General features: G+C 54.4%; 4 protein-coding genes across 4 annotated transcripts; all 4 read left to right on the top strand.

The window, feature by feature from the left end:
- Positions 1 to 192: 192 nt before the first annotated feature.
- MONBRDRAFT_37379 (uncharacterized protein) lies at positions 193 to 5,614 on the top strand (the record flags this gene model as incomplete). Its single annotated transcript, XM_001746596.1, has 10 exons — positions 193 to 1,217; positions 1,370 to 2,186; positions 2,380 to 2,470; positions 2,630 to 3,345; positions 3,467 to 3,685; positions 3,814 to 3,946; positions 4,037 to 4,128; positions 4,225 to 4,446; positions 4,660 to 4,961; positions 5,428 to 5,614. Exons 1-10 carry the CDS (start codon positions 628 to 630, stop codon positions 5,612 to 5,614), a joined length of 3,369 nt encoding a protein of 1,122 aa, XP_001746648.1. The 5' UTR covers positions 193 to 627.
- A 935-nt stretch (positions 5,615 to 6,549) lies between these two features.
- Positions 6,550 to 10,972, top strand: MONBRDRAFT_32729 (uncharacterized protein; the record flags this gene model as incomplete). Its single annotated transcript, XM_001746595.1, has 19 exons — positions 6,550 to 6,563; positions 6,623 to 6,740; positions 6,883 to 6,993; positions 7,077 to 7,149; positions 7,237 to 7,434; positions 7,610 to 7,683; positions 7,787 to 7,871; positions 7,980 to 8,048; positions 8,286 to 8,398; positions 8,498 to 8,536; positions 8,625 to 8,723; positions 8,826 to 8,915; positions 9,008 to 9,093; positions 9,210 to 9,348; positions 9,480 to 9,547; positions 9,810 to 9,853; positions 10,298 to 10,361; positions 10,618 to 10,727; positions 10,866 to 10,972. 19 exons carry the CDS (start codon positions 6,550 to 6,552, stop codon positions 10,970 to 10,972), a joined length of 1,701 nt encoding a protein of 566 aa, XP_001746647.1.
- A 1,496-nt stretch (positions 10,973 to 12,468) lies between these two features.
- MONBRDRAFT_26096 (uncharacterized protein) lies at positions 12,469 to 18,845 on the top strand (the record flags this gene model as incomplete). The annotated part of the gene is made up of 17 exons (XM_001746594.1): positions 12,469 to 12,844; positions 12,959 to 13,142; positions 13,237 to 13,334; positions 13,505 to 13,573; positions 13,702 to 13,836; positions 13,935 to 13,972; positions 14,078 to 14,197; positions 14,317 to 14,401; positions 14,627 to 16,673; positions 16,766 to 16,892; positions 17,007 to 17,061; positions 17,176 to 17,243; positions 17,326 to 17,533; positions 17,610 to 17,655; positions 17,775 to 17,873; positions 17,972 to 18,156; positions 18,271 to 18,845. 17 exons carry the CDS (start codon positions 12,469 to 12,471, stop codon positions 18,843 to 18,845), a joined length of 4,515 nt encoding a protein of 1,504 aa, XP_001746646.1.
- Positions 18,846 to 19,360: 515 nt separating this feature from the next.
- On the top strand, positions 19,361 to 21,085 carry MONBRDRAFT_8862 (uncharacterized protein; the record flags this gene model as incomplete). The annotated part of the gene is made up of 6 exons (XM_001746593.1): positions 19,361 to 19,501; positions 20,241 to 20,315; positions 20,398 to 20,514; positions 20,569 to 20,667; positions 20,744 to 20,842; positions 20,948 to 21,085. The coding sequence occupies 6 exons, from the start codon at positions 19,361 to 19,363 to the stop codon at positions 21,083 to 21,085; spliced, it is 669 nt and encodes a 222-aa protein (XP_001746645.1).
- Between the last annotated feature and the right edge of the window lie 570 nt (positions 21,086 to 21,655).

Raw genomic sequence — 21,655 nt, 5'->3', positions numbered from 1 at the left:
GTCCGAAATAATTCAAAATGAGAGAGAAAAGGTTAATTTTTAACCGTCGCGTCAACTTCTGTCTCTGATTCTCTGAAACAATAATTTAAAACAACCTCTTTAAAATACATCATTTTCAATATGCAACCAATGCTACACTTTAAACAATCTGTCTTCGATCTGACATTACATTTGGTACTCCACCTCGAAACCGAACGAACGCCCAAAAGCTCAAAAAAAAAAAAGTTTTTTAAGATTTGCCGCATCGACACACACACAGACGACGGAGCAGACGACATCGTGCGACGGGTGGTGGTGGTGGTACGGGCGGCGCCGTTGATCTCGGAACGGGGCATGGTGGAGGGGTGATCTTGGTTCAGGTGCATTGTTTGGCATTGGGTGTGGGCGATGGTCGCGGCGCGCGAGGCAGGTGGGGCACTGGAAGTCTTGCAAGCGACTTGAGCCCGACGTGACACAACTTGCCTGCTCGTGCAGCATCGCACCATCACGGCCCTGGATCTGGCTGAGCTGAAGATTGCCTCCTTGAACTTGGGCGTTGCCTGCACCATCCTGGGGCAAGGGCCCTTTATTCTCCTGAATGTTGAAACTTGGTGATCTGCGCTCAATCCCGACCGGCGCAAACACACCATGTACTATCCCGTCGGTCTGCCCAGTGTTCAGGCCCTGGGCTTGAGCGGTCCCATGATCGGTTGTGCACTGGCTCCAGATGGCGGGCTGGTGTGTGCTTTGACCAAGCGCGAGCTGGTCCTGCTGGATGCCAATGCTGCCGCTCTTCTAGCCGTCGCCCGCTACCCCTTGCAGCATGGAGCCTTTGCCCACCTGGTCTGGCATCCCGACGGCCAATCAGTGGCTTGCGCGACCTCCCACTTTAAAATACTCTTTTTTCGCGTCACCCGCCAGCCAGAGCCCAGTTGGCAACTCAGTACAACCCAAGCCTCCAACTTGGCCTCAACGGGCCACAGCGAAGACTTGCTCAGCTTTGAACTCAACTGCGCCTTTGACGAAGCCACTCAGGCTGCCATCGTGGCCGAATGCCGAGCCCCAATCCTTGCACTGGCTGCCACGCCCCTCAACGTCATTGCCATCACCCTGGAGGGGGACGCAGAGTTTATTCAATGGCTAGCCAACATTCGCCTGCAACACGCCTGGAATTTCACCGGTGTTCCGGCCTCCCCCCTCCCCCAGACGAATGACCATGCCGTCCCCGATGCTTCTCGGTGCGTCCCCCTGCTGCCGGCTACATCTAGCAAAAGCAGCAAATTCCTCGGCTCTGATGCGGCTCCCTTGGGGCCTCGTTCCCCCTTTTTTGAAAAGTGCACCCGCACCTACCTCTTGAGCCACTCACCACCCTTGCTTTCCCCGTTTGCAGCAAAGCCGTCTATGTTTCCACTGCGTCCACGCTTCTGACAAATGCCAGTGCCGGTGCCGTGCTGTACCAGCTTGATCTTGAGCAAAAGACAACCACGGTTTGTCCCACTCGCGCCGCCCCTGATTTCTATCACCCTGCTATGAAGGGCACGAAATCGATCGCTCACCCCACGTCCACCCACCACCCGCAGCGTGTCCCGGGCCCTCGAGGCATCCGGCCCGGGCGTTGTGGCGCGTTTGCCGTATCGCCAGACGCATCCCTGGTGGCCTTTGTATGCCCCGGTAGCCACTCGCTTGATGTCACACGGCTGGGTGCCAGTGCTAGCCAGGGCATGCAACACCTCTATCGCCTCGTTCTTGATGAGTTCTTGCCCGCCCTTCCCGAAAGTGCCACCGCCCGTCTTGACGTGCAGTGGACCCACGATGCAGCGGCCCTCGCCGTGCTGGCGGGCGTGGCTACCGGTGCGGCTTGTGAGCTCTTTTCGACCTATGGGCTTCATTTGGCCTCCATTCGGCTACCGGCCTTTAACCACCTTCTCCCGCTCTTCATCACCTGGAACGCCTACAGCAGTGCTTTGCGCTGCTGGCAATCCTCGCTCGAACCGGCCTCTGGCATCGAAGCGCATGGAGTCCCCTTGCGCATCGTGACTCACCGCACCTGTCGCTCTGCCAGCATCGAGTCCGCCTCGGCGGCCCACGCCAGCGAGGCAATGCTGCTGGGACATTCTGCCGTATACATTAGCGTCGAGCTCCAACAAAATCTCACCTCCACCGAGAGTCTCGAGCGGCTGTGTAGCGCCGCCTGGCGACGTATCACGGTGTGTTTGGAGCCACAGCTTGGCATTTGCTTGATCCGTCTTTTTTTGGGGGGGGGCGCCTTTTTTTTTTAATTTTTTTTAAATTTTTATTTTATTTTATTTTTTATTTTTGGTTTTCCCGCTCAATCTACGGTTGTACGCTTTCTGTGGTACCTGCGCAAACCCCTCACATTTTGGTCCTTCTGTTGTGCAGGTGGCCGAGGCCTATGCGGGCCGCAACGCACCTCTCCGATTTGCCACGCTGTCCGATGATAGTTCGCACCTGGTCGTGGCCGGTACCTCCGGTCAGTATCTTGTTTCTCCCACTCAAAGTGCCATCGAGCAACCACAAGGCCCACGTGACAAGAACAACCTTCTTCCCTGATCATCTCAAATCCCGTCGATTGTTTTTGCTCACCACCACCCAATTCCTGACTCCCCCTGGCCGGCAAACACCCACCCAGGCTTTGCCGTCTATGCTTTGAGCAGCAACAAGTGGCGGCTCTTTGGCAATGAAGCGCAAGAGGCCACCTTCAGTTGCATGACGGCACCCGCTTGGCACGGGACCCGGCTCATCGTGCCGGCCCGTCTACGCGAAGATTCCGCTGGCGTGCAATGGCAGCTGCAAGTCTATCCTCTCGATCGCAAGCTAGGCATTCAAGAGATTGGGTTTCGCCTTGACCTGGCTGCGCCGGTTTTAAGCCTGAACGTCAGTGGAGATCTTGTCTGCGCTCTGATGGCCAACGAACGCGTGGTGCTCTATCAAATCACAGAGTCGGATCGGCTTGAGCGTCTCGGAGCCATCGATCTGCAACTCGAAGCTGGTGTCCGTCTCGATGCCCATGCCTCTGTCATGTTGGGCCCGAGTCTCGACCCTTCCGATGATGAAACTCTCAAGGCAAAAACCGCTGCCGAAGACCCGGCTCAAACCCTCGGCGAGGAGCCCGCGTCTGCGCTTAAGGACTCGACTCAGACTCTTTTGCTTCGAGTCAACGGCGATCTCTACACTTGTCAACTGGATCTGATTCACGCTGAAGAGGCCTGGGACGTGCAGAGCCGTGGTCCCCTTGTGTTACTCGCGCAAAATGTCGAGGCCGTGCTCGCGCCTCGTCCTGATGCACATGCTAATCACATGCTTACCTCTGCTCTGTGGCTTAACTGTGGCAACGCCGGCCTGAAGGTGAGGACCCGCTCTCTTGCTGTGACTTCTGCACCACATTGCCCCAGGACACGTGCTTGCCAACACATGGCAATTCTCTATCCATCTCCGGGGTTGACGGTGGTGACTGTGTCGCCCATAGGTGTGGATGAAGACGGTCAATGAGCATCAGCGACACGCCCAACGGCTCATGCTGACCATGCCTTCGATGATCTACCCACTGGCGTTGCTCTTCAACCACGCGGTGGCCGTTGGTGCGACCGTTGACCAGACCACCCTCCACCTTGACAGCGACACGGTCCTTGAGGGCCATCAGCTCAAACGGCGCACGCAACTCTTTATGCAACACGTCTTGTTGAGCGTAAGCAAACTGGTTGTTTGCCTTGTGCTGGGTCTTTGCTCGGCGCACGTTTCACAGGCCCCCTGTCCTCGGCATTGGCACCGACATGACGCTCCGTTTCTCGGTCCCTTGTTTGGGTGAACTTGCAGCTGCTTCGGCGCGGATTTTTGGCCACGGCCAATCTCATTGCACAAGACTTGCAGTCGCTTGGGTACTTTAATCACGTGGTGGAGCTCATGCTTCACGAAGTGATTGAAAATGATCCAGAACGGCCCCTGGGCGGTGCGTGCTTTTATTGCGGGCTCAATCCAGTTCTGGCTTTCCCATGTGATCGCGGCGAAGACGACTCACCACATGTTGGCCTGCTCTTAGATGGCAAGACGCTGATAGCAGCCGTGGTAGCCTTTGTGCAACAGTATCCCGTTTGGCGGGGCATCGTTGGCCAGTGTGCCCGCAAGACCGACGTGAGTTTGGCGCCTTGACTGCACCAACTCGCACAAAGAAGCAGCCAACGGCTTGGGATGTCAGTGTCTTACGGCGCGCCCTTGTGCATGGCACAGATGTCCAAGTGGTCCATTCTGTTTGACGTCACGGGCAGCCCCGTGGCAATTTTTGAGGCCTGCCTTGAAGCAGAGGACTTTGTGACGGCAGCCTCGTACCTCATGATTATGCAAGCCAGCGTGTCTGCCGAGCAGACTCGCCATCACTCTTACCAACTTCTCAGCGCCTCCTTGAGCCGCGGCAACTGGGCATTGTCACGCGACATTGTTCGCTTTCTCATGGTACGTTTTCTCTTTCTGATTCTTTGAGCGTGTTTAGACTTCTGTGCACCCATTTGTGGAGTGTTGTTTCTTCTCGCTTGGGATGCCCTTGGAAATCTTCGTTGCTTGTCTGCCTGCCTCTCTATCTTCAACTCTCCCTCGGGTTGATCGTGCCCGCGCTCTTGGTTTGGGTGTCACCGAGCTCCCTTTGCTGGGCTATTGCAATTGCCGCAGGCCACGCAAGATCCCGCAGGCGATGCCCACCAACACCAGGCCATTCAAGACGCCATCATGTCGCAGACTAAGTACTTGCTGGCCCATGGTCAACTCGTAACGGCTGTGCAATTGTGTGCGAGTCTGGATCAGGATTTGCGCGGCATTGTGAGCCGGCTCCCGAGCCGTGACTGCCGAGTCGATGACTTTGGTGTGGCGCTCAGCCACTTGCTGTCTGATTTTCCGGCACTGGGCACGGCCATGACCACCCGGGACGTCGCCGTTGACATGGTCGACATGCTCAATGAGACCCAACGTGTTCGGTGCGTGCGTTTTGGGGCGTTGAAAGTCGAAGGAGCCTAAACCGGTCACTCACGCATGGGCCGACTGCTGGGAATGTGGGCATAGGTATCTGGCGCGCTCCATGCTGGGCTGCCAAGATTGGATTCTGTGCCTTCACTTGCTTGTGATTGACGTGCATGAAGGTGTGTGCAGCCAATTTTCACATACTATACCATCGGGGCTGCTTCGAGCCTGGCGTCTGTCCGTTTTCTCTAATTCTTTGCGATTCAGCACTAATCTTCTTTTCCCAAATGGTATGCCCCGGGTAGACGGTGAATGGGAGCGCGAGCGTTACCCAACATCCCTTATTCAAAGGGCGCGTCAATCATTGGCTCGTCACACAAGCCTGTCCCAGTCAGTCAATCATTGTCTTGGCTCTTGCCTCCATCGTTCTTGCCCCGCGCTCACGTGGCTTCCCTCCCGTCCTCGGCCTATCTGTTCCTTCAGAGCGGTCAAGACGGCGCTCTTTCGTGGCTTGGACACGATTGCCCGGACAGCTGTTTTGCTAGAGTCGGACCAAGTCGACCCGGATGACATTGAGCGCACTCTGCCGGCATCACCCACCAACACAGACCCTGCGACCGGACCAGCCTCTCCAAGCACGGCCCCGGCCTCTGAGTGCCGTATTTCATAGGCAGCTCGGGCCCGACTGATGTTGAAGTTTGGAAACAAGGCAAATTATACTGTCATTGAAATTGTGAAAATGATATAAACCTTTGATCAAAGTTCTTCGAGATGGCACGACACATCCCAATCATAAGCTGAATCTCAGCCAAATGAGCATCTTGCCTTTTGCAATCCGTATCATCAGATTGAGACGTCAAGAAGCGGGGGTCCAAGAAGCAGGCACGCCTCGCAGGACCGTCGCCCTGATTATCTTAATGAATGACTCCAGCTTTGTCGATGGGCGAGCAGGCACAGACTTCAACATGCTGACCTAACTGTAATGAAAAAAAAAAAAAAAAAAAACAAGAAAAAAAATACCACAAAAATGGAGAGGTATCTTCAGAATGATTATATTTGTCATCTGCATTGGATAATACGTTTTTAGCAATAGAAACATGAATATTTATTAACATAAAACGATTAGAGATTGCTTATATTCTGCAAATTGAGGAACATAGGACATTCTTTTAAGTTAAATTTGTCATCTAGAACGCCAAAAATCAAGAATTTCGTTCGTTCTACGAAACCAGTGAAGGTTACTTTTATACTGTGACAATATACACACTTTCTTCAGACCCGAGTTTTTTTTCTCATTTTTTCAATTTTTTCGTTTCAAGTGCGTAAAAATGAATAAATGGCAGCGCATCCGTGCCAGCTCCTGTATCTCTGCTTCGATTGCTGGTCCCATCATGGTGTTGGTTTACTGGATTGCCAGTGAACATGGGCCTTCTGAATCCTGCTGATACCGTCATGCCATTGTTGATCAAGCCGTTCTTGAAGGCTCCTTTATTTTGGGGGGATCCAGTTGGACGCAAAGGCTCAACCTTTCTGTGTAAAATGTGGCAGTGGGTCTCACAGCTTTTCTGTTTGGTCTATCATTAGGGACCAAGCTTCATTTCAAGCATGGCGGATCAACGGTACGTGCTTAGCTCATTGATGCTGGCTGTTTGTGGTCCTTTGACGGCCACGCAAGCAGCCACGATGGCTCCAAGATCATTGCTGATCAAGCCAATAACCATTGTAGAAATGTCGAGCTGACCAAGCCGGCCGTCGGTGGCTTTGGCTTCAATGTGACGGGTGGCCACCCAGCTGCGGTACGTGCAATGGTGCTGAAACCCCCCTTTTTGGGCCAGTGTCTATTCGTGGCATGTGGTCAAGCCTTTCTTCTTCGCAACTAACCTGGCTGTTCGGCTCACACCAATTTCCTAATTTTTTTTTTTTTTCAATATTATATAGTTGGTGGTGTCCAAGATCACCCCACAGTCGCCTGCCGAGGGTGAACTGGCCATCGGTGACCAGATCCTGAGCATCAATGGTCATTCTACAGCAGGCATGACACAAGTCAAGGTCTGGGCCTCTCCTGCGGGTCTTAGCATTTGCATGCATGTGCGCCGTCAACCTGACTCAATTCTCATCCCACCCCCCTATAGTTTGTGACAATGGTCAAGGCGTCTCGTCCCACGCTGCAACTGGAAGTTCGCAAATCCACGTCGCATCGCACTAGTACGTGGCTCATCTGGCACAGAATTGATCCACTTTTTCAGTCGGGATGTATGAGGCAAACCAACCTCACGGATGTGATACGTGCAGACTTTGCCGCGGCCCCGCGTACCCCCGAGACCCAACGCCGTAGCACCGCGACAAGCACCCAGGCCGCACCTGCTGCCAAGCCGGCTACCACATCCGCTCCCAAACCTGCCGCAGCTGCCAAGCCCGTTGCGGCTCCCAGGCCGGCCCCAACTGCTGCTCCGACCGCCGCCCCTGCACCGGCACAGCCCAGTGTTGATGGTCAGTCCTGTGCTTGCACTTTTCATGTATTGTTGGTCCTTATCCCATGGTTTCGGCCGACGTTTGTGTCGACTTGTGCTTCGAGCGCGTTGTTGTTGCCTTGATTGTTGCAAACTCTGACATCTTTCCTTGTTTGGGTCTGCATAAACTCGTCGTGCCTCTTACGTACGCATAGGTGTCTTGCAAGAGCGTCTCGGTCAGGCTGTGAAGCGTGTGTGTGACTACGGCAAGGCTCACTATGGCATCCAGGTTGGTTAATAGCGAAACGAAATGAACAAACATGCTACCTTTCATTTTATTTTTTTGTAACTGACGTGACTGGCTCTTTGGCAATGACTGAATGCTGATGCAGGTAGATCAAGCTGGCTCGGGTGACTTTGCAGCAGACCTCCTTCGCATTGTGACGCAACTGGAGGAAGCCGCCGATGGCATTGAGGGTTTGTGCTTGGGCCAACACGATACCTGCAGTGCTGACGCTCGTGTGGAATGGCCCGGGGTTCCTGGTGATGCTGACCCTGTAATTCCGTTGGCATTGAAATTGCTAGCTGACGCCTTGCCACGTCTGGCTGCCGTGACGGCACGCTTGGAACGCGTGCTTGGCCTGACAGCCCAGGGTGCGTTTTTGCAATATGTCGCGTCTAGAGTGTCTCGTCTGTTCGTGGGGTTCCCATGGCTCGCACCTCATTTGCAGAACGGCATGACAATATTGGGGTTGGCAGGCGGCCGGGCTTCGGGGGACCTTGCAGAGCAGCTTCAGCGGATTACGGCGCGCATTGAACGTGCCACAGGCGGATCACCCTCAAACGGTGGTGGCTCATCAGCTTCTGCGGCTCGTCCAAGCACCTTGTCAGCGTCGGGAGATCCCGAGGCCGACCACCCCGCGGTCGTCGCCTTTGACGATTTGCTGCAGGGGGAGCTCAAGGCGTACATGGATGCTTCGGGTCAGATTGGCGGCGACGTGAAGGTGAATAACCATACCGAGCCTCCGTCCTACTGCTTCTCAGCGACAAAGACATGATTCTTGGTTGCAAGGGCTTAACCACGCGATCGCTGGTGTGTATAGGAGCATAGCCAGCTAGTATCGCAAGCATTTGTCGCGCTGGTGTGTCCTTCCTTGCGCCGTGCTTTGCCTTGGGTGTTTGGATTTGATTCTCAGTTTCTCCATGAAACGGGGGTTTTTTTTTGCGTAGCGTCGCTTGTTGGGCATTGTTCCTTTCTCGCAAAAACCGGGCCCCAAGGTGCTGCCCGATCTGTATGAGGCCATTACAATGACGGTGCAAGAGGTGGCAGTAAGTTCACCCTGGGGTGCAGTGTCGGGCCAACACCGAGCCAACGGAACAGCGGTACTGCCCTGGCCTTACTAACGGGTTTGGTCATCGGCCTATGTTTAGGGCTTTGCGGATGCCAAGGGAGGCAGCGCCCAGAAATCTCACCTGAAGGCTGTGAGCGAGGGCATTTTGGCCATGTCATGGATCAATGTGGTAGGTCGTGGCGTGATGCGTGGTGTTTTTGGGAGCCGTGGCTAAAGAGGATGAGGGCGTGGCGGGGTTGACCTTTGTTGATGGGCTACTAGGAGCCAAAACCGGCGCCTTTTGTGACGGAGATGCGGGATGCGGCCGACTTTTATCTCGTCCGTGTCGCCAAGGAGTGCCCTGATGAGTGAGTGATGCGCTGAAAGGCGAGCCAACCCGTCTGATTGACATTGTGGGGCCCAGTTGTCCCGGTAGTATATGTGGTGGCCATGTCGCTCTCGCTGACTGGTTTGTGGGTCCCAGGGGAAACCGAGCTTGGGCTCAAAGTTACAAGCAGCTGTTGACGGCCTTGGCGCAGTATGTCAAGGCGCACCACGCCACGGGGCTATCGTGGGGCAAGAAGATGCGCAGCATGACCTTCTGGGCCAACGCCATTGCTCAGGTGGGTTCTGACCCCGATCTCAAGAAGGACGGGTTTATCTCGACAACCAACTGACACGCGCGCGTGTGTGTGTATGTGTGTGTGTGTGTGTGTTTTCCTTTTTTTCTTTCTTTTTTTTCTCGAGTACATAGACGGCGCCAGGCGAGGGCGATGCCGATCGCTACATTTACCGTTACAAGTTGGGCGCACCCGTGGCTCAGTAGGGCGTGCGTGCTTGTTTGTATGTGTGAGTGCCATCTGTTGTCAGACCCAGTGTGTGTATTTGCACGTGCGGGAGTTGCAAGGCGGCATGGCTTGTGTGACCTTGCAGCGCGTGCGCGCGCGCTGACAGCGGCAAAGCAGGCCAATGATGGGTTTGGGATGGTGTCGGACCCACATCTCCGCGGAAATCAAATCAATCCCACTCGTGACCTCAGCTTCCTGGGTATTGCGTGTGATGTTGGTGTGGGTTTATCGTTCAGGTTTTGGGGACAGGCTCGAGTGAAGAATCCTGCGGAAAAACGTGGTTTGCCGGCGATCAATCTGATGAGTGGAGAGTTTGAGAGGAGAGTTTGAGAAGAGAGTTTGAGAGAGAGAGAGAGTTTGAGTTTGAGAGAGTTTGAGTTTGAGAGAGTTTGAGTTTGAGAGAGAGAGGGTTTGAGAGAGAGAGTTTGAGAGAGAGTTTGAGGGAGAGTTTGAACAAGAAAAGAAAGACAGATAGTTGAGTATGGCAGAGAGGGAAATATCAAGGGTTCTCATTTTTTTTTGGGAGAGAATGAGTTTTCGCAAGACAAGGGGCAGACAGAGAAAGCTTGAGATCAAAAGAGAAAGTCGACACGTCGCGTCGTCGATCTGGCTTGGCTCGCTGGATTTCTTTGCTCTCTTCATGTTTTTTTTTTTTTTTTTTTTTTTTTTTTTTTGGTTTGGCGTGTCAAAAAAAAACACGATACCACGGAACTTGACCTTGCAGCCAAACCAGCGATGCGTCACAGCGTTGTGGTTGTTGCTCACCACATTAGCAACGAGAAGAAAGGGTGTGTGACTGAGTTGAGTGAGCGAGTGAGTTACGTCCCTCGACAGCGCTATCCTGCGAGCAGGGTTTTCCTTAGCTAACCTGGCCGGGCGAGTGAGAAAAAACAGGGCGCCGAAGCCCCGCACTGCCGCGCGCCACAAGTCACAGAGGACCTACATCACACGACGCACATTGCATCCCTTTTGATGTCATCATCGGGTACATCTTCCTACATCTTCTGACAAATCTTGTACCTGCTCCCTACATGCGGAAAACAGAAGCAAGAATCGTTATGTGTGTGCGCGTGGGTCACAGAGAGAGAGAGAGAGCGAGAATGTGTGTGTGTGTGTGTGTGTGTGTGTGAAGCCCCAAACATCATGTGTGCAAGGTCGGTGCGCGGCCATGAAAAAGCTTAAAATGGCAGCTGGGTCACACACAGACACGCGCGCACACAGCCGGCTTTGGCTGTGGCTCGGTTGTGGCTCATCTGGTTCGACAATGTTCACCGTTTCCGCTTCTTGTGCAGGAGGGCAAATGGATTGTGAAACTGTGGGCCTGGCTGGTTTGGGTGGAGCCGGCCGAAGTCATGAAACGTACGCGGTACCCCAGCAGGCCCCGCAAAACGCCTGTTAGCGGAGGAGAGACCAACCATGTTTCCTCATCCCCAAGCAAACGCCTTTGCCCGTTGGTGGGACCAAGTGGCGTCGGCTCCCCCTCAAATTCGCCAGAGTTAAGGGGTGTTTGTCAATGACCCAACGTCGATTGCCCCAACCCCTTTAGGCCCATACCACCTCCACTACATGTTAGTCAGCGACGGGACAGAACGTGTGGCGCAGGTGTGATGATTGGTCGTGTGAACGACTCAAGGGTACAAGGGTACGGTGATTGTGAGGGGAACGAGGGGGAAGGAGCCTGTTTGGCCAAGAGGTCGAAAGGTCGTGATGCTCGGAAAGGTGCGTCAGATCATGCAAGCGGGGAGAGAGGGAGCGAGATGAGTGTGGGTCAGCAAGAGAACCTGCGAGGCTCGGACCGGTGAAAGAGAGACGGTGCTGATCTTGTTGTCAAGTAAGGAATAAAAGAACGGCTAGGCAGAGAAAGAAGAGATTCATGCGACATTCCAGAGAGGGAGAGAGGGATTGAAGAGCTAGAAAGAGAGAGGAGAGAAGTGGCTGATGGGGTGACAAAAAGTGTTTCTTTTGTCTAGACAGCAGGACCAAATGGAGAGAGAGGGAGAGATGGGAGGTCAGAAGAGAGAAAGGTGCAGGATGAGGGCAAACAGGAGAGACAGAAGGGGAACGGTGGTCGACCATTGAGAGGGAAGCAGAGGGAGAGGCAGTAAATGTCAGAAAACCAACAGTAAAACACAAGGAATCAGAGATACACTTTGAATCAAACCAACTTTCCAGAGAGCTGACACAAAACCCACAAACACGAAGAGATAATTCGCGCAAGCCCCGAAGACCCAGAGATTAGATCAACAAATACGACGACATCGCACAGCCCAACTTCCCGCCACACCATGAGTGAGAAATGTATTTTCCTCCGGACGCTGCGCTGTCCGTGTCGTGCCGTGCCGACCTTTGTGACGCGACGCATCACCGCTGCGCGCTCTGCGCCTCTGTGCCTCTGCGCCTTGGGTCCGTCCCTCTTTGACGCATCTTGGTCCTGCTGTACTTTCTTGCGTCTCTCTACTCGTCCGGTGCCCTCGCCGCTGCCGTATTGATTTGTCTTGATCGGATTCCAGAGGTATGTCTGAATGGTGCCGTGGTGGCCGTTGGTGATATCATGTCTTCTTGACGGCGCCGCGCTCGCTGCTCTCGCTCTGTCATGCTGTGGGCATCTATTCTCATACACGCGCGCTGACGGGCGGTTGGTATGCCAGACTGCTGCGACACTTCCGCACCCGTCATGGGGGATCAGCAAACCTGAGTGACACTCAAGTCGGTCTTCGCTTCGATGCGCACGACGTTGTCCCACAAAGCCTTGGCGCACAGTCTCACCATTGCTTGTCGCTCGGCCTCCTCTCCTTACCCATTCGATCACAGCATTGCCAAGCTGCTCCTTGCTGTTTTCTTGCTGCTGCTGCTATCGCTCCATCCTTGGCTTTGGCTGCTGCGTGGCCCATCGCCATGCCGGCCTCGTGCCTCGGCCCGTCCCACAGACCGGGGAGCGGATCCCTGGCCATCAGCTTGGTGGGCCTTGTGTTTCTTCAACTTTTTTTCTTGGCCCAGCCAGCGCACGCCGCCATTCCCTGTGTGAACGGCGCCATCTACCGTTACGGTAGCTTTGACGTCTGCGAATGTCATTCCGGATTCTCTGGCGTCTCCTGCACCATCCCGGTCCGCAATTGTGCCTCCCCCAAAACCTGCCCCACCAACGCCGACTGCAGCACCGGCTCCTGCAAATGTTTTTCCGGCTGGGCTGGTGCCGTCTGCCACATTCGTGAGCACCTGCTCGGCTGGTACTACGATGCAGCTGCCGATGACATTCACCCTTGCCCAGAAGGTGCGCAGCTTTCACCCCGCGAGTCTGTTCTGCGCGCGCGCGCGCGCGTGAGTGTGTGTCTCTGTCACTGCATCTCATGTCCTCCTCTGCTTTCTTTCTCACTTGGCCAATCAGGCTACTTCAGCCACAACGGCCTTTCCACGAGCAGCCTTCGTTGCTACCCCGTGACCTTGGGCTATTGGCCTGCTGATATCGTCACCAACACCTGGGCCAATCAGTCTGCCAATACCGTTCGGCACTGTCCAGCCAACTTTGAATGTTTGCCTCCGGCCTTTTACCCGTCCCCTTGCAAGCTCGGGTATGCCCTCCTTGCTGCTGTGTGGCCCACCACCAGTTTTGACTCCCATGGCGGCGTCGCAGCCACCGCGAGTCTAATCACACCTGTTATTTAGGGCCATCTCCCGCCGCGGCCAAGGCTTTTGTCGGGCACGTAACATCTGTCCAGCCGGCTACTACGGCATTCAGGACGGCTGCGTGCCCTGTCCTACTGGTAAGCAAACCCACCCGAGCCCGACGAGAATACAGAAATCGCAGCTTTGAAACCGTCGCCAGGGTCGAGCCTTTTTTTTTTTTTTTTTTCTTTTTCTTTTTTTTTTTTTTTTTTTTCTTTTTTTTTTTTTTTTCCCTTCTCACTGCCTGCCTTTTTTCTCCCGTGCCCAGGTACCGGTGTCTTGTACTCCAACGCCGTCTCCGTTTCCCAGTGCCAAAGAGTACCCAAAGGCTATTACGGTGCGTGTTGGCAACCGCGCGCATTTTCCAACCTTGCCAACGCCTCTCCATACGTGCTTGCCCCACAGTCGGGCTGCTACTTGATATTCATGAATATCGTCCTCATTCCCATTATGGCTAAATCTCAGGTGTTCGCAATTTGGATCGCATCACCACGGGCTTGGCTGGGAACACCACGGATGCGGGTGCTTACAGCCCTGCCCATTGGACGGGAGTCGGCATCAACGAGTTTCATCTCTGCCCCCCTGGCTACTTTTGTGCTGGTTGGTGCACGCGACTCTGGCAAGCGCAGGTAGCGAGACGCAGAGGGTCAGCGACTCACCGGGATTCTGTCAAAAATGTCGTTGTGATACAAACATAGGTGGTGCTGCGCCGCCCGTCAAGTGCACGGACAATTCGGTACGTCGTGCTCAACACAACCATCTCTGCTCAGCCGAAAAGAAGGACTCACAATTCCTAATCCCCATCCTACTTACCCATCATTCGGTTGCCCATCGTGCTCAGATTCCATCGGCAGCTGCCGATGTGTGCGTGCCCTGCTCAACCGGCTCGGTGGCTGTGGACAACGAGTGCATCAAATGCCCCTCACACACTTGGTCTTGGACCACCGCCGTTTGTGAACCGGTTCGTTTATCGACCTCGTTCTAATCGAGTCATTCTGCTCCCATCTTATTGGTTGCGCCCGGACCTTGCTACCACGAACGGAGCTATCATCCAACTCACCCGCAATGTCATCGATATAGGTCGTGCTCCACTACCCCCCTGATTGCCTGGAATCGGAGATTGGTCTATTTTCAGAGGAACTCATCATCAATCCGTACCTCCAAGGTCCGTGGGCTTTTTTTTTTTGAGCCGAGCATTGCTTTGAAAGAGACATGAAATCACCAAGGGGCAAAAAAAGAGCCAAAAAGACCCCGAGAAGGCGAAAAACAATAAACAGCTTAAAAGAAGAAAAACAAAATAAAACAAAACAAAAAAAGCCGATCGCCTCGTTGCCCTTTGTTCGTTTTGCCAGCGCCTCATCGATTGTGCCCTTGTTTTCGGCGAGAATAGGCCGTGTCAATGTGACCTACACAATGTCAGAGACGCAAACTTCGGTTTCCCGTGTACAAACCTACTACGTGCGCATGGTGACCAGCACCTCAGACGACGTGTTGACGCTCAAGCGTTGTATCCTCAGCGGGCAGGCTCGCACCAGCTACGTTAGCAGTCTTGGACGGATGCATGATCAAGGCACACTCAGGCAATTTTTTATGACCGACACTGCTGCCTTCAATGGTGGCACGCTCTCGCGCACACCCAAACTTCTGGACGCCTCCTCTGGCGTTTCGCAGATTTTTGAGTTTGCAGATCACGTGACGGTGGATACGACAATGAAGGGCTGCTCCGGGGCCTTGTTCAGGTTTGAATCCTACTTTTGTCCGACGCACCCGAGTGTCACTGATCCCTGGATCACGCGCGTTACCATCGATGCCGAGCTCTATCTTGGCGTGCGCCTCTCCACCAACTCCCCGTCCAATCTGGGCGTTAACTACAATCCCCGCGTGCTTAATGCGACTGCCAGAATTCGTTTGCAGCCAACCACGGCTTGTGCTCACCTGGAGGTCGAAGCACCCTTTGACAACGTTGTGGTCACGTTTTCTCGGGCCATGTTCTACGTCTACAATCACAATGTCGATGGCCTTGCCGAGGAGCTGGGCAACACGACCTTGGCCATGGCGCGGCCCAAAGCGTACGTGGCCATTCAAACAGACGATGCCAATGCTGCCGTGGCGACCCTGGGGGACACCAAGCCCCCGACCTTTGTCTGGTGTGAAAATCAGTTTATCACGGTGCACAGTCTGGGCGATACGGTCAATCTATCATGGGTCATTCCCACGGCCATTGATGACTCGGGCTCCGTGACCGTGGTGGGTAATCACGCTCCGGGTCTCTACAGCTGGCGGGAGCTAGATTTTACTGCCGTGTACAAGGCCTTTGATCCCAGCGGCAACGAAGCAACCTGCGTGATGATCATCACCGTCAACAACACGGCCTGGGTCGACAGCGAACTCGTACATGGTAGCGTGCCCGTGCAAATATTTCCTGCCAAGCCATCTCCGTACGGCGCCTCGGACGGCTGGGTGGTCCCCATCCTTTCGATGAATCAAACTGGGCCTTTTGCCACCAACATTAGTCTCAACACGTCCGTGCATCGCCACCGCTTTCTGGTCGCTGCCGAGGAAGGTCATACCTTTCAAATGTGGCCCACGACTGGCAGCATTGACATCACACTGATCCTGCAGTTACAAGACGGCACGCAAACATATGCCGGCGCGTCATCGGTGGTGCTGTCGACCGTGGCCGTCAATTTGCGCTCCCTCACGACGGAAGAGCCTCGCTATTTGTACCCGGAATGGTTTCGCAACTCCAATTCTTATTTTTTTGAAAACGTTATGCATGCACGTGGCTCGGGGTACTTTGAGATCACCGAGCAGGAGTTGGGGGTGCAATTTGATAGCTTTTACATCGAGGTGCTCTTTCCCAGCGGCATTCAATCGGACGCAGAGCTTCTCAACTTTACCATGCTCCTCATTGATGTCTCCACCCACACGGCCACGGAAGCAGCCGCCTTGAACAATTTTCGGGTGGCAAGCAAGGACGTTTCTGCACCTGACGTAGTATGCCGACCGCCCCTCATCATTCCCTCTTCCGAGTTGGACGTGAACATGTCGATCCTGGTGACCGATGCCGCTACCGCCCCCTTGGAAATTTCGGACAACTCAGGGTCGGCCATGCTGGATCCCATCGACCCACTGTATCTGGGAGTTGGGATTTATCACGTGGAACGAACGGCCCGCGATCAAGTGGGAAATACGCGCTCCTGTAACGTGACTATCTTTGTGGGTCAGGACCTCCTGTTTTCGACGCCCAACACAACGACGAGTGCCATCACCAGGGCCACCACACCCGCTTCTATTGGATCTACCATCGATAGCGGATCTCGAACTTCCTCCTCCTCTCAAACCCTTAGCCCGCCGCTGATTGTTTTAATTGTCCTCGTCGCCATTTGTATCATGGTTGGCCTCGTGTATCTGATCTTCCTGCGCAACCAATCCCAGTGCGTGGCATTCCTGCTCTGCGTCGGCTTGCATGCTTTCGGTTCAAGAGTCCACGCTCATGTCATTCTTGTACATACGTGCGGTGTCATAGGCGTTTGCGCCGAGTTACGTTCAAGGGAAGCATGGCCGTGCCAAACCTTTTGCAGGGATACTATGTCGGCTCCGATGACGCCTGCGCACCCGTTGAGCTTGTTCGTCGTCACATTGAACTTCTCAACGTATGTCCCTTGAATGCCACCATCTGCACGCCACAAACACGTGCACAAATGGTACTTCACGAGTCTCTGTTGCGGGTTATTTCTCTTTTCTGCTCATCTCATTTTGGTGGACAGCCAATCGGAGAAGGTTCCATGGGCATGGTGAACAAGGCGTATCTCAAAAACAAAGGTTGGTTGATGTTGTTCGACATGAAAGATGATTTGTGCGGTTGAAACTGCGATGCCTGCAGCCTGCCCTTGCCAGTGTGATTTTCACCCGCGATTTCCACTACCTGTGCACCAGGAGCGACACCGATTCTGGTAGCTGTCAAAACGATGAAGAATGATACGCAGGAATTGGTCATGGCCATGGTGCGTACTCTTGTGCTTGCGCCTGGCGGAACTCTATGCACAGCTGGTCTGATTCAAGCGTTGTGTCATGTGCGTTGTACAGCTCCGAGAGGCGGTCATTCTGAACCAGTTCAACCATCCTAACATTGTGCGATTACATGGCATCGTCAAATCTCCCCCCATCATGGTCATGGAATATTGCGAGCATGGCGCACTGGATGCTTTTGTTCGAGAGAACGATGTGGACAATGGCTTGCGCTTTCGCCTGGCGCGGGATGTCGCACGCGGCCTGGCCGAGGTGCACGACAAGGGTAAGCTCATCTATGAAACATCAACAGGCTTGTCACGCCCATGCTCGGATTCACTCGTGAATTTGATATTTTGTAGGCTGCTTGCACGGCGATATTGCCGGCCGCAACATCCTCATCGACAGGTACGCCCGCCGCATGTCGTTGCAAGAGGGGCTTCACTGCCACAGGTTGTGCCACACTAACTTTTGTTTCTTTTTGTTTTCTTTATCCTTGATGGTATTGATCTGGACTGTTATTTTAGCAACATGAATGCCAAGATTGGTGATTTTGGATTTACACGCCAGCAGCCAAACGGGGACTCGCCGTTTTATATTGCCCACGGCCGGGCCATTGCCGTTCGGTATGTCCTTCGACTGCTCTGTGTTGTTGGCAGGCGCATGTCCACGCTGTGCCCTCTCATGTGCCTGATGTCTCTTTGCCTGGTTTTGATTGTGTCAGCTGGTGCCCGGGTGAGGTTTTGCTTGAGCTCAAGTTTTCTCAAGCCTCGGACGTCTGGAGCTGGGCAGTGGTGGTGTTTGAGATCTGGAGTGGCGGGCAACTTCCGTACCGTCGGCTGCACAACGAGCAAGTGTGGGCTTATGTAATTCAAGGCAATCGTCTCAGTCAACCCATGGGTTGCAACCGTAAGTCTTGGCCGCCACAAAGCGTGGTCTCACTCTGGCCGGATCACACTAGTATCCCGTTGCTCACAATCTTCCTCTTGTTTTGCCTTTTCTAAATCGATGAATGTGATGCAGGCGACATTTGGCGCTTGTGTATGGATTGTTGGGCGACCATTCCGGCTGATCGACCAACCATGGTGCAAGTGGTGGATCGCCTGACGAAGTTGCAGCGCATGGATCGCAGCCTGATGTCAACGCATGGAGATGCGCCTTCAGGGGTAACGGTCATGACTGAGGACGTTGATGGGAGCGGAGCGTCACTTCACTTGGCGCAGAGCCGCGATCAAGGACCTGGGTTTCACCACCTTGCCGGGGCGATGAATCCCATGGATTCATCAGAAGAGGATGAATCGGAGTCGCCAGATGAGAGCAGCCGCCGCACGTCTGGCGCTGAAGATCACATGGCGCGGACATCGTTTCTCGCAATGCCCAGCGGGGGCTACACGCCCGCCGAGGCCTATGACGATGTGGGCGATGAGACATTGTCGGGGCACACGTTGGTCGAAGTGGACACGCTGCTTGTTTCTGGCGATGCCACCGAACTGACGGTCATCGATCGTAGCTTGGGGCCAAGTGCCGAGAGACAAAAACATTCTCCCGTCAGATCGCCGTCAGCGAGTCCTCGACGCCGCGGCTCCAGTTTGGTGTAGTGCTGTACCGTGTGGTCGTTCATGTGTTGCGTGGCTGCCGGAGTAATTCGCCTCGCCGAGCGGGAGCGAATATTTTGCAAGACTAAGGGAGTCATGATGCAGGGACATGGTTGATTGTGAGCGCTCGGCGCTCTCATCCTCCCATCTTTTGTGTCATGCGTAATCATATTAATATTCTTTCTTCATCTGGATTTGATCTAATCGAAAGTTGAATCTGCTACTGCTGCTGCTGTTGATGATGACGAGGATCGCGAGGATCATGACAAAAAAGCCTCCGGGATCTGCCCGACTCGGGTCAACCCGACCGATGGCCGATGGCGCAAGCGAAGGGAGAAGGATGACAAAGATGTCAGAAAAAAAGGTTATGTGTGCTGTGCGTTGTTTTTTTTTTTTTTGCATTTGACGCTCATCGATCGCCAAACGGCGCTGATCCCCTCCTTCGTCGAGTCCAGGCAGGGCAGAGCGTGGGATAGAGGCGCGGTTGTAGTAGGGGAGAGGTGGTATCTTCTGGCAGCATGGAGGGGTTGCCGAGTCGGGACCAGTGCGCGGCCATTTTGCAGGCTCTTTTGTCGCAGCGTGCGGCCGAAGCTTTGGGCACGCTGCGCAGTTGGACGGCCTCACAGCGCACAGCTGCTCTGAAAGCCTACCCCGATCTGGTACGTGCCGCCGCTCAAGACACAATCCATGTTCGACTACGCCTATGATCTGGCTTTCTCGGCAAGCTCTTGGCTCCTGACTCATCTCGTCCTTGCCTTGCGGGGGGGGTTGAATGATTTGGGCGGGCGGGGGGATGACTTGCTTCCAGCTGGGCTTTTCAATTCTTTGCCAAGCATGCATGGAGGGTCAAGCCGAGATTGTGAGGCTGCTCTTGGAGGCAGGCGCCAATCCCAACGAAGTGTCTGCGGTTTGTTTTGTCTTGACTGTCGGAGGGACGGAGGGCTCTGTTGTTGTGGGTGTCGCGTCTCACACCAGGCATGTACATGCGGCTATTCGACCGAATTTGATAGCTCATGGGGACGTTGCTGCACATGGCTTGCACGCGAGGGCACGAGGACGTCGCACGGACGTTACTTGCGGCTGGTGCTGATGTCAATTCGCTCAACGATGTCAGTGGAAAAATGGCTTTTCGTCAGCCGACATGCCCTCCCGCTGAGACACCTTTGCAGCTCACCCCATTGTGCCAACTCTCAGTCTGGACAAACACCCTTGGTGCTGGCTTGCCACAAGAACGAGGCCAACCTTGCACGCATTCTTCTTGCTGCTGGTGCACGTCTTGACTGTTGCGATGAGGTTATATCTGCCTCCCTGGCTGGACCGCGCGCGGCTCGCTTGGTCAAAGCTCACCGCCTTCTTCGGACAACAATGTCGCAGGCGTCCCTGCCTCTTTTGTTGCAGATGTGTCGCAAAGGGCACCCACAGGTTGTCCAAGCCTTGCTTGATGGCGGTGCTGATTTGCACTGTAAAGACAAGGTACCCAAACGCCAAATCCACCTTGCAGCTAGGCGCCACGCACAGCCTCGGGCTGACCCAACTGCCAATTGGCCCATTCTAGCGTCAACAGTCTGTGCTTCACCTTGCAATCATCTATGGGCAAACGGAGCTGACTGCCATCTTCTTGGCGGCCGGTGCAGATGTTCATGCCAGTGATGTCGTACGTAGCCTGTGTCTCGTGAGTGCGTCACAGGGTATGCCTCTTGACCCCGTGGTCTTTTGCACAATGTAGTGGCAGAATACGCCCTTGCACGTGGCATGCCGGAGGCGCAAAGTTGATGCTGTCCGTGCTCTGCTGCAAGCGGGTGCTCGCGTAGACGCACAGAACGAGGTATGACATCTCGGGACGCGAATGGCTTGCTCGCCCCCCCAAGGCTCACGTGCTTGGTCCCAAATCTCCGGTTCAGGATGGGCTGCAACCGTTGCACTGTGGTGCTCATGGCGGCGACTTACATGTGGTTCACTTGCTTCTCGAGCACGGGGCCGACCCAAAGGTGGCCGATATCGTGAGTGAACCGAATCATTTTTTGTGCCCTAGTCAAGTCAAGTTGATCGCAATCAATGCAAGCATGTGCTCATGCCAGCTCCTGGGTGGTGATTTTGAATCCCAGACGGGCCGCACCCCTCTCCACCTTGCCGTCCTTTATGGTGCCCAATATCAGGTTTTGGAAGCTCTCATTTTCGCCGGTGGATCCATCGACGCCGCTGATGAGGTGAGCCGCTTCGTCAACGGCTTCGAAAGGCACTAGTTGGACCGTCCATAGCTTTGACCAAATAGTTTGCCTCATTTGTCGGCACTTGGTCTGGGTCACCAACTTGTGGGTTGGACCCGAGCAGTCTCAGGAGACGCCATTGCACATTGCGTGCCGTCAAGCAGCACACCATGTGGTTGCCACACTGCTGCGTGCCGGTGCCGATGTCAACCTCCTTGGCTTTGTACGTGACCTCGCCAGTACACCCAACATGCGTATTCTTTTGCGATCCGGTTTCCTTGGTTTTTGGTTCCTTTCATGTCTATGCTCGGCACCTCGCTTAGAACAACCTGAATGCGCTGCAAAGCTACGTGCGAGAGCTTGAGAATCAATACACCCGAGAGGCAGTCGAAACCCGTCGGGCCCAGGTATGGTCTTGTTGCCTTTGCTCGAGGCGTCGCTCTGCGACACCCAACGTCTGTCCCATGCGTGTGCTAGGTCTTAGCACTGGCCTGGCCAGTGTTTCAAACCTTCTTTTCCCGAGGGTTTGCCCTCCAGACCCCAGCTTGTGGAGCGCCAGCGCTGGCCGACATGCTGAGACAGGCCAAGGCCCGGTACGCCCGACAG

Source organism: Monosiga brevicollis, genomic scaffold (assembly GCF_000002865.3).
Source record: "Monosiga brevicollis MX1 MONBRscaffold_13 genomic scaffold, whole genome shotgun sequence".
NCBI classification, from domain to species: Eukaryota; class Choanoflagellata; order Craspedida; family Salpingoecidae; genus Monosiga; species Monosiga brevicollis.
This window is presented reverse-complemented; position numbering and strand designations above follow the sequence as displayed.